This window comes from Mycena indigotica, assembly GCF_014461135.1.
Source record: "Mycena indigotica strain 171206Taipei chromosome Unknown Mind.scaff0009, whole genome shotgun sequence".
In the NCBI taxonomy this organism is placed as follows: domain Eukaryota; kingdom Fungi; phylum Basidiomycota; class Agaricomycetes; order Agaricales; family Mycenaceae; genus Mycena; species Mycena indigotica.
Window position 1 is genome coordinate 4032060 of NW_023503008.1, and position 17581 is coordinate 4049640.

The 17581-nt window shown below is 50.8% G+C and overlaps 6 protein-coding genes across 6 annotated transcripts; 5 read left to right on the plus strand and 1 right to left on the minus strand.

Annotated features, from left to right (window-relative positions):
- Window positions 1–1371: 1371 nt before the first annotated feature.
- On the minus strand, window positions 1372–2192 carry MIND_01102200 (D-aminoacyl-tRNA deacylase; the record flags this gene model as incomplete). The annotated part of the gene is made up of 7 exons (XM_037367590.1): window positions 2132–2192; window positions 2016–2078; window positions 1926–1965; window positions 1718–1871; window positions 1582–1660; window positions 1489–1532; window positions 1372–1440 (listed from the first exon to the last, which is right to left on the minus strand). Exons 1-7 carry the CDS (start codon window positions 2172–2174, stop codon window positions 1372–1374), a joined length of 492 nt encoding a protein of 163 aa, XP_037216984.1. The 5' UTR covers window positions 2175–2192.
- Window positions 2193–2232: 40 nt separating this feature from the next.
- On the plus strand, window positions 2233–2998 carry MIND_01102300 (uncharacterized protein; the record flags this gene model as incomplete). Its single annotated transcript, XM_037367591.1, has 6 exons — window positions 2233–2322; window positions 2358–2429; window positions 2486–2556; window positions 2626–2705; window positions 2772–2901; window positions 2950–2998. 6 exons carry the CDS (start codon window positions 2233–2235, stop codon window positions 2996–2998), a joined length of 492 nt encoding a protein of 163 aa, XP_037216985.1.
- Window positions 2999–7337: 4339 nt separating this feature from the next.
- Window positions 7338–10676, plus strand: MIND_01102400 (uncharacterized protein; the record flags this gene model as incomplete). The annotated part of the gene is made up of 13 exons (XM_037367592.1): window positions 7338–7780; window positions 7833–7964; window positions 8013–8395; window positions 8447–8552; window positions 8601–8619; window positions 8667–8745; window positions 8794–9007; window positions 9060–9233; window positions 9284–9362; window positions 9419–9584; window positions 9632–9903; window positions 9952–10426; window positions 10480–10676. 13 exons carry the CDS (start codon window positions 7338–7340, stop codon window positions 10674–10676), a joined length of 2739 nt encoding a protein of 912 aa, XP_037216986.1.
- Window positions 10677–11846: 1170 nt separating this feature from the next.
- Window positions 11847–13416, plus strand: MIND_01102500 (UDP-galactose transporter; the record flags this gene model as incomplete). The annotated part of the gene is made up of 2 exons (XM_037367593.1): window positions 11847–12046; window positions 12093–13416. 2 exons carry the CDS (start codon window positions 11847–11849, stop codon window positions 13414–13416), a joined length of 1524 nt encoding a protein of 507 aa, XP_037216987.1.
- Window positions 13417–13832: 416 nt separating this feature from the next.
- On the plus strand, window positions 13833–15623 carry MIND_01102600 (Elongator complex protein 3; the record flags this gene model as incomplete). The annotated part of the gene is made up of 4 exons (XM_037367594.1): window positions 13833–14093; window positions 14142–14375; window positions 14417–15024; window positions 15068–15623. The coding sequence occupies 4 exons, from the start codon at window positions 13833–13835 to the stop codon at window positions 15621–15623; spliced, it is 1659 nt and encodes a 552-aa protein (XP_037216988.1).
- A 289-nt stretch (window positions 15624–15912) lies between these two features.
- Window positions 15913–16398, plus strand: MIND_01102700 (uncharacterized protein; the record flags this gene model as incomplete). The annotated part of the gene is made up of 2 exons (XM_037367595.1): window positions 15913–16241; window positions 16287–16398. 2 exons carry the CDS (start codon window positions 15913–15915, stop codon window positions 16396–16398), a joined length of 441 nt encoding a protein of 146 aa, XP_037216989.1.
- Window positions 16399–17581: the final 1183 nt, after the last annotated feature.

Here is a 17581-nt window from a genome sequence, read left to right on the forward strand (position 1 = left end):
TACTATCGACTTTCCAAGGCTGTTCAAGCTCCCAGCGCCAGCCAACCTTTGAAATAGGAATGCTTGTTCTTGTCTGCTAAACAGTAAAGCGGCATTGGTGGGTGTCCAACTCACACTTGTTTGGAAGTGGTTGGACTGTCCAAGTCTGACGCATCGTCAGACATTTCAAGTTGCTTTTGTTTTGTTGTGCCGAGCTAGGGTTGGGTGTGTGGGTTGGGCTCGTACGCACCCTTTACTCATAGTATTGTGCAATTGAGTACTCGTATCCGCCGCGCACCGCGTCGGCCTTTCTCCCAAGTTATATTCCCACCAGCCGGGAGCCCGTTCATTCAAAAAAATGAGAAGTGACACAAGAGCACAGGTACAGAGGTCAAGCGAGTCTTCATTAGATCAAGCCCACATGCCGAGCAATACTGGAAGCATCGCGGTAGCGATTAGGACGGGCATGCTGCTGGCAAACCGTGTTGAAGCACTGTTTGTGACATCCAAAACTTGGGTCGCAAGCTGTTTGACGGGTATCGTGGATGTCGGAGCAAGGCCAACGCCCTCACAAACGGCGTTGGGCCCGCTTATGGTGCAATGGTACCCCGTCGAGGCTTTGCCTGTGCCGAGGGGAAACTCGTCTGTCGCAGAAACGTAATTGTTCCCGGCAACAAGGGTGTCTGGATAAGGGTCGTATAAGCTGGCGGGGATGTAGAGGACGGAGGAGCGCACGTGTAACGGTGTAAGTCGTCACTGGAGCGGACAAAGTCGCGCCACCCGAAGATGAAGCGGTGGGCACGAGGCCAACCACAACATCGTGCAAAATATAGGTCGTATGGCCCTGGGCATCGACGCCAACCGCCTGGGCCGTCACCGTAGCAGGAATTAGCTCTTCAAAGGGAACCTCAATCTTGATTTGTTTCGGTGCGGCATCAGCCACTAATAGAACGTGTTGCAAAATGGCCTTCTAAGGAGATTCGATTGGACGTACTAGCTGCGAGGAGGATGAGGGCATTCAGGGCTTGGAAAGGCTTCATCGTGGGGGACAAGGAAGAAAAAAGTGTCAGATAGCACGCTAAGTGCACCAGAGTTTTATGCCTCGGCTGTCGACACAGCACTGATGAGCCTCGGAGTTTCGAAGTCGGGATCCGCACTGGTACAAGTGACAGGATAAGCTGTTTTCGCCATGTCTTGTCCTTACAGCCTCATCGGATATGGTCTGCAGGGATTTCTTTGGTATGAAAACAACGCAATTGCACGTGCGGGTACCCCAGGGAACAAGCGACCGTAACACCTTCCCGTCGGGCGATCCCGTTTACCGTCGTTCTACTGAGTACTCGAGCCCTCAATGCCCGCAGAAGAGGCCGAAGAAGCTTGATGTGTTGCTAGTTAGGCATTTTCCGGAGCGGGACGAGTTGCCTCTGCAAGTCGTGTGTCCAGTGTGAAGGTGACGGGACCCTGGATGTTCGAATGACGAGTTAGATGAGCTCAAGTGAGACTGCATACCTCGTTAGTAAGGCTGACATTCATCATCGCGCCAAACCTTCCGTCTGAGAAGAGTTGGATGCGGGAACAGGGCGACGAAGACGGACGGGTCACCTTGGATTTTCTCAGCTCTGTAAGCCTTCTTCATCGTATCCAAGAACTTGGAGTAAAGCAGCCGGGAGTCGTCGGTGGCCTACCAGTACCATGGGCCTCAGAATCGCAAACTCGAGAAGAGCAGGTTTGACACAACCATAGCATTATGAAAATCGGGCTTGCTGCCTTTCTTGGTCTGGGCCATAAGCGTGAATTGAGACACACAGAGAACATCGCCCTCTATATCCTTGACATTGATTTTCCACATTTTTGTGTCGTCCATAGGATCAGAGAAGACACGCAGGGTGAGGCTGTTTTGTTTTGATTAGCAAGACTTGTTCCCTTGTCCCGACGTGAAATGGCACATTTTGTTTGTGAGTGCAACAACGTCTTTTTCCGTGTCATCTGTGAGAAACTTGTTGCAGTTGGTGCCTTGTCGAGCAAAGTTAACCTCCCTCGCCCTATACCAACGAGGACCATGAGACCCCGCGAAATCTGGGAGATGACCTCTCCTTCAACTAAGGCGCAGTTTCGGTTGGCCTGGGAGTACGCGGGAAAGGCGGGGATTTACCAACGACTGAGGCCGACGCGACTCGCTGGATGACCGCACGCATTAGGAAGGCAGAAAGCTTCCGCTGTCACGTGTGACGAACCAACATCAGCACTACCACCATGTCCGAAACTGTGGTTCTGGAGACGAGCCTCGGTGACGTGCAGTTCGAATTGTACTGGGATCACGCTCCTCGGGCACGCATTCCAACTGTCTTCGACTTCTGGCACTCAGCGATCGTCCACAGACATGTAAAAACTTCGCCGAGCTTGCTAAGCGGGGCTACTACAATGGCGTTGTCTTTCATCGAATCATTCAGGTTTGTTGAACCGAAGAGCTCCATTCAAGACTCTAGATGCTACTGTGTCTTGGTAGGACTTCATGATTCAAGGCGGCGATCCGACTGGAACTGGTCGTGGTGGGACCAGCATCTATGGCCAAAAATTGTACGCTCGGACTGTTCCTTTGAGTTTCAAATTTGGTTTTAGACTATGCGACTAACGTTCCTCTTCCAGCGAAGACGAAATCAACTCCGATCTTCGATTCACAGGAGCGGGCATTCTCGCCATGGCCAACTCTGGCCCAAATACTAACGGTGCGCGTCGGGCTACTCCGCTTCCAACCGTTCTCTGTGTCGGGAACTAACCATTCTGATTTGTAGGCTCTCAATTTTTCATCACTCTGGCCCCGACGCCTTACCTAGACAACAAACACACTATATTTGGTCGTGTAAGCTCCGGAATGCGTGTTGTGCAGCGCCTTGGTGCTGTTGCAGTTGACAATAACGATAAGTGAATTTTTTATCATTCTTTTTTCGAGCAATTTCCAACTGCGCTTAGGCCTCTTGAGGAGGTAAAAATCCACAAGTCACGACTTGTTGTGTCATAGGCGCTCGGACACTGATCCAGTCGCCTCCGAAGTCGTCCGACGGGAGCGGTCACTGTCATACACGCTGTTCGATTGGGCGTGCATTGACCTTGATGTGTTGAGGAAGCAGAACAGTCTTCAAAGTGGAAGAGGTACGGATTCGGTAACCAAATAACGAAACAGGCTTCGAGAATACATTTGTCCCACGCTTATTCTTTATTAAGCATATAGCTGCCGCGTACTCTCTCCTGACTCTCACCGTCACCGATGAATGTGCGCCACTGGCTGTGCCCCCAACATCGAGTCAAGCTCTCTGTGCTTCTAACTGCCTTTCGACACACTCCTGTTCACGACTGATCGTCAGTACTTACCAACTCAGAAGACTACATGAATTCATCGCATTTGGATCATCTCTCCCATAAAGCAGCTTCAGTTAGAGGCCCATGTCGAAGCAATGACGACGACATTGGCAATTGTGGAGCTCAATGGGTGGCTCGGTACCACTGGCTCCTTTCCTTTCGTCGTTCGTATTTGCGACCAATAAATCGACTGGTTAGAAACTATCCATTCCGTTTCCCGACGGGACGAACCCCGTTACTTTTCGAATTCTCACGCAATCAACGCTGATCCAAAGGCAGTAACGAGGATCGCGCCTCCGTTCACCCACGAGTGTCGTGTCGAAGTCTGTCAAACAAACAAGGGAGTGACCGTGGCTGAAATCTTGGCATTCTCATTGGGTGCTCGCTGGCCATTGATGCTGGTGTCTGGCGGATTACCAAGGATTTGCTTACCGCGATATCTGGCTCCATTCGCGTGTCAAAAGCCACGCGAACTTATGACGAATGCATTCGTCTATTCTGGTTCATGATGGTACTGACAGTTATTCAGGTCCACCCAGGTTATTGAGGACCGCCGCCTCGACGCTGAAGGCGTATCAAGCTCCGAACTGTAAGAATCTCCTTCTCCCCGTGCAGTTGCTTATCATTTCTATTGTTTTGAAAGCATATGCATGTAGCAACTTTCAGGTCCATCAACCCAGTTCGTACTCCTGAGTGTGAGGACCTTAGTGTTATTCATTGTAAGTATCAGAGTACTTCCCAAAGTGCTTGTCGTTGCACTCTTCGAGCCATGCCTCAGAAGGAGGCTACATCGGCACCGAGCGGAACCGAAAATCATGCCAGTGCTTGAAGACGGCCACTTTGGCCGTGGTTATCTTGTTTCATTCTGGATCGACCAGCAGCCTGAGATTGGAGCTTCCAGGACTTGTCAGAGATAACGCCTTGCTGGCTTGGTTGTTATCGAGGGTACGTTTTTTTCTATGTAACCAAGCGCTGAACTTCAGCCATCAAGCCACAGGCTCAACGTGCAGCCCTTGAAGCTTGCGATACTGTCAGTGACAAGTGTGCCTTTCGGAATGTTTTGATTGGACAAGAGCTACAGTAACCGGGCCGACGCCGTAGATCGAGACATTCTGTTGGCTGGTGCGACGAATCTTTGTCCAATGAGCAATCACTACTAGCTGGATTCGCTTCGTAGTGAATACGGTGCCATCTATCATCCCTCGAGGACGGCTTCTTGTCAATGTCAAGTCCACACCGACATATCCATGATTTGTCAACGGCCCCCCCAAGCTAGACACACTCAACCTAACTTGCGACGCTGCTAAGTTGACTTGCACATGCTAGAGCTCATTCTCCTCACGACGACTTCTGCGACTCACATTTGCGGAGATCCGGCCAACACAAGGTCATCAAGTGGACCAACCTTAAATTCTATGGGAGGCGCGCACAGCGTGGCGTCCGAGTCGATATGCTCTGAGTAGCCTATCGTTATCTATGCTGGCCTAGCGACGACGATTGACAAAGACACACCAATCCAATCGCCGAGTACGCCAGTGCCGTACACATTTTTTTTTGTTCTGTGGGATCCTCAGGGTATTCAGGCTCAGGCCCGCATGGCCCATTCTATTTTCTGCGTCTCACAAAGCAGCCAAGGCCACGCCGCTGATCGGTTTTGTCAGATAGACTTTATCTTATCGGCGACGGCAACTCGAACTTGGCCACTCGGCTGCATTCGCACATCAACGGCGGGAATTCGAACCAAGGACGGCAGTGGGACGTCTAAAGGGATTTTCGGCTTCGCTGCACTTTTTCATGAGGTCACAATCGGACATCTAAATTTCTTGAAAGCCCGACTATAGTTCTTCGACAGGTAGAGGGTATAGAAGAATTTCATGACAACGACGTCACAAATCAAAGGCAGCTGGAAGACAAGCTGGGTACGCGTTACTTGCGCCATTGTACGTTATTCAACTGCGACTTGGAGTAATCGACCTGGAGTAGGAGTGATGTGATTTTGCATATGGACACAAGATCGTTTAAGCCAAAGTGTCGCACGCTTGAACCTGCACTGCCCGTCTCTGGAAAGATCAGAGCTTACTTATCGTGGTAGACAAAGCCAGACTGCCAGAGCGATGGATGCGGTTTTTGACTCAACGACAGCTCGCATTTCGATGCGCATGCTATGTCTACCACGGTGTGGATACCGCGGACTTGGAAGCCGACCAAAGGTGGGTGAGAGTTCAAAATTAAAAAAGAAGTCAGGGGAGGAGAAGCAAGAATGTTTGAATGCGATTCGAGGAGAATAAGCTTGACGTTTTTGTTGTTGTTCTGGGATCTGTTTCTTCGTGAATTGATCTAGTCATGACTGGAGTTCATCGAGACAGACCGAGATGTAGCAAATATGTGGAAATCGTCTAGAGTCAAGAAGTTATCGCGCAGAGCTAGATAAACACTCTGATGTCTACTTTAAGCAGCTTCGGCTGCGCGGTTGCGGCTTATCGAGAAGGTTTCCCAGTTTTGCTGAGCGGAGTGATGACAGGTTGCATGTTGGATAGAGTGCCGAACGTGGATGATAATTTGTTGGTCATCGACTCAGAGATGAGGAACACAAACTTGAACGGCCACCATCTCCGTGTGAGGGAATGAGGGAACACAATACCAGAAGCCTTGTTGCGAGGGTGGGAGCAGGGGTAAGTCGTCAATTGAGAGAACCATAGCTTGGGGAGGCAAATGCGATTGCGGGTGGCTGGATGTTTCCGGTAGCATTGATCGTATAAAGAAAGCACAGTGAAGAACCGAAGAACGAGACTGGATCGCATACCACTGTTTTGTTTCGATCGCTGATGAATGGCCTCAAAATAGCATACCAGACAAGTGGTGTGCTGATTCGCCAAGTAAAAGAAAAAGGAAAAAAATACGACGTCGGAGAGTGTGGTTATGAGTCTAATGAAAATCTCTTCGCGGATAGGTTCTTCGATGAGATTTTGTGAGTGGCTCGATATCGGCGGAGCCGAAGGAGTGGGTCCAATCATTTCCAGAGACATGGGAAATAAAATGATTCAGGCTGTGAAGACCAGTCCGTCAAAGTTCTCAAGTGCACGCGTGCTTGAGATTTACTCGAGATAGCGAGAGAGCCAATAAGAGGGCCAGTGGGTCGTTGGTACTGGTCGAATAGAATGTTGTGAGATGGCTGCTGTATCGGGCCTCGATTACCACTAATGGACAACGAAGAGAACGAAGGGAAAGCAAAAGGTTGACGCTGCAGAGTACAGAACACATAGATTTGAGTTTTAATACGCCGTGAGCGGCCATAATGATTTGAGATGGCGTCGAGGTCATGTCCAATCGAATGGAGTGGGTTTCAGAGCCAGTCTTTTGGGAGGGTCGTCGAGAAGAGCCACGTGGAATAAGCGTTCTTTAGAGCCTCCGGGGATCTACGAATGCTTAACGAGAGTAATTTTAATAGCGTGTGCCTTCTTGTCCATCCAAGGTAGTTGAAAAGTACCGCTTGCATCCGTTGTGGGGGGTTGCTGGAGTGAGCTTAGTTGGCAATATGGTGATATATATTTGGTGGGGGGAAAGAGAGTGAACAGTTTATAGAGAACTGGGAAACATAGGAGCTGACTCCAAGCGGTCCTGGTGAGATAAGGCCAACTTAAGGAAAAGGCGGGGTTATGCGGGGATAGCCTGTCACGCTCATATGTGACATACTTGGGGTCACTTTGGCCGTTTCGGTCATCCGCTGTCGTTGGCCCATTTTCAGCGCTCTCGCCGTCGTTCAGCGTCTTGCCTCGGTCACAGTATCAGGGACTCATCAAAGTCACTCTTTTTGTGGCGTCTTTCCCTCGAACTTGTCTGCGTGGCTTCCGTCTTCTTTCTCTCAGGCCACACTTTCGTCTAATCTCCAGACTGAAGGTGCACTCCTGTGAGCTTTCCTTTTCATCTTTTAAGCTTTCTATTTTTCTTTTTCCGCTACGTATAAGAGTTCTACGGCTGTCGAGGTCTATTCTCGCGACGCGATGATCTCCCCATACACATATTCACCTTACTACTCCTCCCCCCCATACCCTGTTGGCCACTATGCTGACCGACCTCCCTCTTATACCCACCAGGAGATCCTCTTGTCGTCTCCCGACTTAGAGTTGTCACACCCGATGCCAACACCGCCATCGCCTTCGGTCCCCATCGACCCTGCGCTGTCACTCTATCCTCCATACTACACCTCCTACCAACAGACACACATCTCTGCTCCACATAGCTACTCGTCTCCGTCATCTCAAGACTCGGACACTGTTGGAACTCCTCCCATGTATTCATCGACGTCAAATGCCAACGGTAAACGACCTGGATCATCAATATCCAATGGCGCTTCCAAGAAGGCCAGGAAGGACGACATTGACGATGCTGCTAGTCCAGCGACAGAACGGGAGGAAGGGAAGCCAAAGCCTACACGAGGCTCGCGGTACGTTGCGCGCAAACCTGTCAATCATGACCCTTTCTTACTCTGGTCTCAGCGCCTGCACTGTTTGTCGGAGACTGAAAATGAAATGTGTCGGTGCCGAACAAGGGCCACCTTGTAAACGGTGTGTTGCCGGAAACCACGAATGTATCTTCGAGGAGTCCAATCGAGGCAAGCGGTCCTCTAAGTAGGTGCCCTAATTTTGCCCTCCCTTGTCCACTAATCTTTCACTCAGAAAACATGAGTTGCTTACTCGGTCCATCCGAAAGATGGAAAGGACGCTTGATACCGTGCTAAGATCTATTGGCAACCCCAGTTTAGCTTCTGGGATGATTTCTCGATCACCGTCCCCCACTCCTCAAGCATCTGGCACTTCTGCTCTCCTCGCAAGATCGAGTTCACCTCCACCGTCAATACCGGCCCCCCGTCCCAATCATCCAAACTCACCAAAGCTCCACTCCTTGCCCGACAATTCTCTAAATCCGCTCGGTCTATTAGCGGAGGCTAGCTTGGCAAACCGACGTGCAAATTCACATTACCCCAGTGGTATGGTTGCGAGGTCGGCTCAGCCGGCGGAAAATCGACTGGGAGTAGCCAGTGATAACTACTTCAAGCCTGGTCCGTTCTTTCGCTAGGTATTGGCGTTTACTCAAAACATGTCATGTTCAGGGCCCATGTCCATTCTGCCTTTGCGGCGTTTGTTCATAGAACGGCAGGTTCAACCTGAAATGCTGACGTTTGTCACAACCGACGAAGTATTGGCCTTGTTCAAAATGTACGTTCTATTTCCATCATAAGATTCGTCTGATTGGTCCGATTCCAGTTACTTTGAACATATCAATGTGGGTCGTTCTGGAGCACCCTTGGTATCCATGCTTAACGCTTGCAGATGCACTGCAACCTTCTCGACAGCAATTTCCACACCCCCTCCCTCGTTTGCTCGAGGTCCCCGTTTCTATTAACAACCAGTGAGGCGTTTCTTTCACACTCCACATTACTTTCTAACGTACTCGCAGTTTGTGCTATAGCCAGCAAATTCTATGAACCTAATCCTGAGCTCCATAATAAGTTGACGGAGATGGCCAAGAAGCTCGCATTTAACGTTCCGGCACGCGGCTACAAGTCTCTGGAGATTGTCCAGGCCTACCTGTTGCTGGCACTTTACGGCTGTGGCGCTGTCGAACGTTATGAACAGGATCGAACATGGCTTCTCCTTGGGATGGGCATTCGGTACGTGATGTATTCCTTTTCTCAGTGGCACACGACTTAATTCATTGTTTAGCATGGCAACGGACCTCAATTTGCATCGCAAAACCGCTGTTGCGAGTGATGGCTCTGAGGACGGCCGGGCACGCGACTATGAAGTTCATAACCGGGAGCGGACATGGCTTTTATGCTTCTGTCTTGATCGAAGCTTTGCAGCCCAGATGGGAAAGCCTTACTCGATAAGGGAGGAGTAAGTTATGTTTCTGCTGCCACATGGAGGCATGACTGACGCGGGTACAGTTTCGTCATTCGGAATGCCCAGAAGTGGGCGCGTTCCCCACTGGCGATTGCTCCCGACGCGGGGTTGGCTTTTTACGTCGTGCGTTCGGCTACTTGGTACCCCGAGGGCTCAACTCACGAGATTCTCATTGTTAGGAAATGCAACGGGTCGTGTCCCGGAGTCTCGACATGCTCTATTCCGGTACAGATTCCGGGTCAGGGCTCCTTGAGAATTGTGACTCCCTCCTCATGATCAAGACCTTTGAAGCCCAAGTCAACTCGACAAGTCAATATTGGATTAACCTGCCCCCCTTTGACGAAGGTCGGTCGATCTCAAAGATTTGTGATGTGGCTCTCAAATTTTACTAGCAACTATGGGCAAAGCCTCATACTTCGAGTATCGCAAATACATGCCTCAATTCTACTACCACTATGCCATGCTCGTCCTCAACTCTTTTGGGCTACAAAATGCTCTAGAACGAGAACCTCTCAACATCGGCCACTTTTTCGTTCGATGTCACTCCTCAGCCACTGCATGTGCGGTCATCGTTCGAGACCATTTAGGTCCCCGGGGATTCCTACGGTATTCTCCAGATTCCCATTTCGTGCAGACGTCGTATGCTGTGTTGAGTTTGCTCAAGGTTCGTTAGTGTACTCTCAAAATTGACATGTCATTTAACTTGTTCTAGCTCCTTCGTCCAGAGTTTCAGGCATTCCTTGAGCACGAGAAAGAGACAATTGCTCTTGTGAAGGACGTCGTCGATGAACTAGAGCGCGTTGCGGCCAATCCGCTCCATACTCCTGCACTTTATAGCAAATTCCTCAGGGCGATCATCTCGGCCAAACTGGAACCGCAGACGCCAGGACACGAATCAAAGCCCGTTTCAAGAGGGTCTGGAAGAGCAAGAGGTGCCTCACCTGCCCTGGCCCCAGACTCGACAACCCAGTTTAGCAGTCCGCTCATTTCATTTGGCAATGCGCATGATAGGGCGACTTCTGCGTTCACGTTGAACGAGTTCCAACTTGATGGCGAGATGGGTCCTGTTGCGGATATGTCCACGTTCCCGCCCACAATGGCACCACCGCCAAACGACGAGTCATTGGGTGCGCTGACGATGGACAGCATCCTGAGCAACGGATTCTGGGATACCATGCTCGTTCCAGGTCAGTAGATCCCCAGAAATCCAGACAACACTTATTGATGTTTTCATTCTTAGGTTTCAACTCAATGGAGGGACTAAGTGGAGGCTTCATCTTCGGGGCCGGTGGCTCTGGACTTATTACGCCTCATCTTGGCCAGTCGCCAGCACAGTCGGGGCAGAATACCCCTTCTCGCGGGACCGCAGCGGGGGCAAGCATCTTGACGCAGATGAACATCAACGCTGCGTTCCACCAGAAAGAGAAGGATTCCTAGTGTATCATATTCTGTAGCATTATCTCGTACCTCATCTCTTTTTATGCCTCATTTTATTGCAATACACAGAGACCAGTTCAGTGCAAAGAAAATTGCCATATTCGGAAGCGGGCGTTGAGTTTCTCACGCACCTTTCCTCCGCACTAAGTGATAGCAGCTGTACACGCTATATATGGTGTGCCTTGCGTTAGAACTCTATCACTATTATAATTATGGCTCGAAGAAGAAAAGCAAGGCTTTTCTTCTAGACAGGAACTATTGTGCTCATTGACATCGTACGCATCTTACTGCGCAGCAGAGGAATTGAAAAGAGGCAGATAGATGCCAACTTGGGACGGGAGAGCATGCTATAACTCAGACTAGACCAAGAAAACGCGTCGATCGAGACTGCAACGCTTCTGACGATAAAACGCAATCGGCCGTTATCTCGTGGGCGATCGAGTTACTACACGCGACAGTTGCCATTAGTATACGAATTGAAAGGCGATGGATGTAGCATCAATTCAATATGTAGGCGTTTCGAGTTTCCCGGGGGGTGTCTGAACCAGCAGAACTAGACCACTAAGTAGTACAGAACGCAGAAACAGCTCATGTGTGTCGGCATAAGCACAAGTGATGGCTTGATACGTGCCCACGCGTTGATCAAGGAATATTAGCCGAGGCCGTCTAGTCCGAAAAATTCATTGGGAATTCGATGGGATGGCGTTCTAGCAAATGCAAGAAAATGAAAGCATGAATACATTCCCCGTCCGATTTCAAGGCAAACTGCAAGCCAGAGAGGCATAGAAAGCTTGAGCGCTTGAGCACTAACAGCGGGATTTGAAATTTTTGCGGATGGAAACGATGACGTGCGGGTTATTGAATTTAGATAAGGTTGCGTTTTCATGATTTAGGTCATGGGCGCTCAGTCAGGCTCAGTCAGGCCATGTTTTTGCATAATTCTGTAGGGCACTGCAAACCGTGCTAGAGCCAATACTTCAGTTGACCAAGCCGGATGAGTTCGGGTCCTTCGGGAATGCCGTGACTGCCGAACTGTTACGCGTCACATGATGGGATCAACGATCCGCTGGATTCGATTCTTCTCCGCTCACCTCCGCCCTCCCTTCCACTCCCTTTCAAAAGGAGAAGCCTGCGGCCTCGCCCAGCACCCTCCAACGCCACGGTCTCAACATGCATCATCGGCCACACCCGACGGTCCGCTCATCGAGTTCTATATCAACATATGCCGCCCAAACTGGCAGTCCTCGAATTACACCATTGCTACCGTCTGCCGCAATGACCTATCCCAAGACGGTGCCTCCACTGGACGAGCCCTTACCGCCTCATGACAAACCTCCCACTGTTTGCGGGATGCCTCTGAAATATGTTTCGTACGCGGTCGGCTTGCTTACACTTTCTTCTCTAAACAAAGTTTAGCCTCGTCACCCTTGCCGTTCAAAACGCAGCATTATCAATAGTAATGCACCACTCGCGCGTGTCGACCCCCCCATCCCAGGCCTACTCTCCTGCCCTCGCTGTTCTCCTCAACGAGTTGCTCAAAGGGTCGATTTCATTCCTCATCGCACTTGCTCGCGTACCACAGGTCGCTGAACGACCGTGGAGACATATGACCATGCGCTCTATCATTCGTGAACTTCCCTACCCGTGGACAGCGCCGTTTTGGTATTTGTGTGGCGAGATACTGGGTCCAGACTGTTGGAAGCTCTCGATTCCGGCTATCCTCTACGTCGTTCAGAATTCCCTACAATTTGTCGCCATCAGCAATCTTCCCGTCGCCTCTTTCCAGGTCACATACCAGATGAAGATCCTTACAACGGCCGCCTTTTCCGTGTCTCTGCTTGGCATGAAGCTCACATCGACCAAGTGGCTCTCGCTCTTTGTCCTCGCTATCGGTGTTGCTATTGTCCAAATACAAACCTCAAGTATCGACCATGTCCGCCGAAACGTTGCAGTTGGAAGCGCACACGACTCTGCACCACTTCATATTCATGTCATGAGTCCTCTCAAGGGTTTTGGCGCCGTTACGGCAGCGTGTTTTACCTCCGGACTGGCGGGAGTTTACTTCGAAATGGTCTTGAAGAACTCACGGGCAGACCTTTGGGTCCGGAACGTGCAACTATCGCTCTTCTCGCTCATTCCCGCCCTTCTCCCAGTTCTATACTCGTCCTCTACACCACCACATGTCTCGAGTGGGTTTTTGCACAGTATATTCCGCAACTTTGGGTCGTGGGCGTGGGCAACGGTGACAATTCAAGTAATCGGCGGCTTGGTCACGGCAATTGTCATCCAGACCTCGAGTAATATCCTCAAGGGATTTGCAACATCTCTTTCGATCATTTTATCGTTCCTCGCGTCGGTGGCCCTCTTCAACTTCCGCATCACCCCTTCTTTCATCATCGGGTCGACCGCTGTGCTTGTAGCCACCTGGATGTACAACCAGCCAGCAGGAAAGGAGCAATTGTTTGTTGTTGGGACTTCTGGGAAGTCGACGCCATTTCCTGGAACACCGATTGACCAGTCAGAACCAATAATCGGACATTTCCCGAGCAAGAGCAAACGCGACAGCTCCCCGCGATTGTTCGGGATCAGCAAAAGCTCGTCAACACTCAATGCTTCGCCTTGGGGGTCTATGGAGGACTTGCGGAGCGGTGCATCCTCGTTATATCCCACTCCACATCCTTCACGACCTGTCTCGCCACAACCACCCCCAAGTCCACGACTTTCCCAGTCGAGCACATGACAAAACGATTGACGATGATTTCCTCTCGATTTGGATTTGACTCTTTTCCTTTCTTCTTCACCAACCAGTTACCCCCCCGCATAGATCACACCCACGCGCTAGCACGCAGTTACGCACTCCTGCAACGACCTCGTTCACCCACCTACGCAACCGCACACTTTAACTTATACTCCCTCTCTGAATGACGATTTTTCGGATTTTTGTCGCTAGCTAGCTATCCGGGACTGTTGAATTGCTCTGCGTCTTCAATAGAATACCTACCTACCTACATACATACAATGTCTTTCTGGTTAGCTACAGAGGAGGGCTGTCGATGGCGGTCTTTAGGGCAGTCCTTCCGTGTAATTTACGACGATGATTGGAAGAGGTCACCTGACTCGAAAGATCTTGGTTATCACTTTTACTCTGCTTCCTGAATGGTACAAAAGACGCGCCCCGATGGGCCCTCTCAAGCCGAACAACTGTTGCGCGTAACCTCTGGCATTGCTGCTGCGCTAATTGCCGCTCACGATGCTGGCGAAAGTGTGTCGCTAAACGAGATTCGCGCCAAGATCAGCAAGAAGTTTGGGTACGGAGGGGTCCCGCGACTGGTGGATATTATCAGCGCCATTCCAGAGGAGTACAAAGGCGCCTTGCTGCCCAGTTTGAAGGCCAGGCCAGTCAGGACCGCCAGTGGGGTGAATCATCTCCCTCTTTCTTTCTTCTCGAATCTCACTCAACGCTAGATTGCGGTCGTCGCTGTCATGTGCAAGCCTCACAGGTGTCCTCATATCGCGATGACGGGCAACATCTGTGTGTACTGTCCTGGCGGGCCCGACTCCGATTTCGACTACAGCACCCAAAGTTACACTGGCTACGAGCCAACGAGTATGCGGGCTATTCGGGCAAGATACGACCCCTACGAGCAGACCAGAGGCCGAGTTGAGCAGCTCAAGTCACTAGGACATAGTGTCGACAAGGTGCGCTCGTCTCGTCCCATTCTCCCATTCACCGTTGATAGGTGGAATTTATCATCATGGGGGGAACGTTCATGAGCATGCCTGAAGACTACCGGCATAAATTTGTCGCTCAGTTGCACAATGCTCTGTCTGGGTTCACGGGGACAGATGTGGACGAGGCCGTTCGCTACTCGGAGCGCAGCAAGTCAAAAGCCATTGGAATCACCATCGAGACACGACCCGACTACTGTCTACGGCCACATCTTAGTCAGATGCTGCGTTATGGCTGCACTCGCCTCGAAATCGGGGTGCAGTCTGTCTACGAGGATGTCGCCCGCGACACCAACCGCGGCCACACGGTCCGCGCGGTTTCCGAATCGTTCCATTTGGCAAAAGATGCTGGCTTCAAGGTAGTTGCGCATATGATGCCTGATCTGCCCAACATTGGTGTTGAACGCGACTTGGCCCAATTTAAGGAATACTTTGAGAATCCAGCGTTCAGAAGCGACGGGCTCAAGATCTATCCGACACTGGTTATTCGTGGGACTGGGTTATACGAGCTATGGAGGACCGGGAGGTACAAGAATTATACCCCGAATGTCTTGGTGGATGTGGTTGCCAGAATATTGGCACTGGTGCCTCCTTGGACGCGTGTTTATCGAGTTCAACGGTAAGACCAACTCCTTCGATACTACAAACTAACTTTCTCGCAGAGACATCCCATTGCCGCTGGTCACCAGCGGTTGCGAAAACTCGGGCAACCTTCGCGAGCTTGCGCTGAATCGAATGAAGGACTTTGGCGCCGAATGCCGAGACGTGCGGTATCGCGAAGTGGGCATCCACGAGATTCACCACAAAGTGCGACCAGAGTCAGTCGAGCTGTTGCGTCGCGACTATACCGCCAATGGCGGCTGGGAGACTTTCTTGTCGTACGAAGACCCAGAACGCGACATCCTTGTCGGTCTGCTCAGGCTGCGCAAATGCTCGGAAGACGGGACGTTCCGGCCGGAACTGGTGGTCGACGGCGGCTGCAGCATCGTCCGCGAGCTGCATGTCTATGGCACGGCTGTCCCTGTCCACGGCCGTGACCCGACCAAGTTCCAGCACCAGGGGTTCGGGACGTTGTTGATGGAGGAGGCGGAAAGGATTGCGAGGGAGGAGCATGGGAGCGTCAAGCTTGCGGTGATTTCGGGTGTTGGCACAAGGGACTATTACAGGAAGCTGGGATATGAGCTGGATGGGCCGTATATGAGTAAAATGTTGTACTGACTAGTTTTTGCAAGACTCTATCAAAAGTGCAAGCCTGAGGGGGGAGTCGAACTTGTGGAATTGTCGTGGGAAGCAAAACCATCACTTGCCTTTGGCTCTCATTCGTCTCCGCAATGTCGTCCTTCACCTGACAGAACCGCACTCTCTTTCTGTCGTGAAGGCTCAAAGTACTAGCAAAACTTGGTTGAGAAAACCACTCCGTGGACAAGATCCGATGCACAAACCCCACGATATGCGAGCTGCACATTGAGTCCTGTGCTTGAACTTGCCGCAGGCTGAATCAGGTCCTATGCTTGCGCTTTCGTGGATCGAGACTGCCATGGGTGGCTTGGATGGCATATGCCTCTTCAAAGGAGAGCCGATTTCGGCTAGTTTCTCTCCAGCCAACTGGACTACTGACAAGGCCAGCACTCTCGGAAACACTACGGCACGGCCTATCGAAAACAACACCCGCCGATTCAAGGCAACCATTTCGGCCGCAATTGAGAATTGGATTAGAGCTTTTCTCTTCACGGTGCCTTACTTCGAAATAGTGTTACATTCGAAGGAGCCACTCTTCTCTTGGAAGTCGCCAATCATGAATTCGTCGAAAAACCCACTTGTTCTGGTCTCGCCAAGGTTTTTCGCTTTCCCTTCCTTTTGCCATCGGCTAATAATGTTCAGGTCGAAACAACCCACCAGCCCACTACCGACACCACTACTAGTACTGAGCCTCCTGTGCCAACCCCATACATTCGCCAAAGCACACGGACTCGCCGGAGGGGCAAACAGGTGAAGATTGACATTGGTGAGAACATGGACAAGAAGAAGAAGCACGGCCGGAAGAGGGCGTAAATCGACGAACTGCCAACCCGAACTGCCAACCCGACCTTGTTTTTCCCCTCAACCGACAAAGGACCATGATTAGCAAGAAGGGGGAAAGCGTGCGGCTGTATTCCACACTTTCTCTGCCGATTCAGACAAAGAAGCAACAGTGACGTGCCCACGGCGAGGTCAGACGTGTTTTGGTCCCGAGTGTGTCAACGCTGGCTTCCTTCAAAAGTGCGAGTATCTAGATCTGGGAACGTCGGGGATCGGTTCTGGCAAAGTTAGAAGAGCAACAAGGGATGTAACCCCGGGTAAGCAGCAGCGGTATCTTCGTCACTATTCGGTCTCTCTTTACGGTATACGGCTCTTGGCGTTGGACACACTGCCACGATATTGGATGGATTGCTTAATGTTTCAAGTTTCTTCTTACTGTCTCTCTCTCGCTCTCTCGTCTCTTTTTCTTCGTAGTTGGTATACCCGCCGACTTTGGGGCACACCGTAGGGTGTTCCAAAGCGCCTAGATAGAACCTTGAATGGATTTCATTTTGCCAAACCTGCTCAAGAGACTGATTTCTACTATTACAAACAAACAAACAAACTTGCGATCACAGATGCGAACATGTTGCCTCTACTCACTTCATCGCCAGGCTTCAGCACATCTAATGCCCTTCCGTTCATGCGTTCATAGCTCTCACCGACTGTTACTGAGATGCGAATTACCTCATCATCCAAACACGTCATCCTTCTTCTTTCATTGTTCCTCTTCCAAGCGGATGCTGCTACATTTTTAAAACGCCTTATACATAGCCATGGTCAATCCAACCGCGTCTGCATCATTTTGGTTCCTCGTTTCGCTTCAGTTGACTTTGGTACAGGCAGTCGCGGTGGGCAAAAGTCCCTCATGACGTCTTGGGTGAAATCTTCTTCGAGTCTATCCCATTTGCCGAAGACGAACGCTTTACACAAACCCCGTACAACTACAGGACCATGCCAGCTATGTTCTCGCTGGGAATGAGTCATGTTTGTCGTCAATGGCGGCAAGCTGCCATCGGGTTTCCCAAGTTGTGGTCGTTTTTGGACGTGGTACAACCAGACGACCACGCCGAAGAGTCTCGGATACGGAAGCTTATCGAGCTTTACCTTGAACGCTC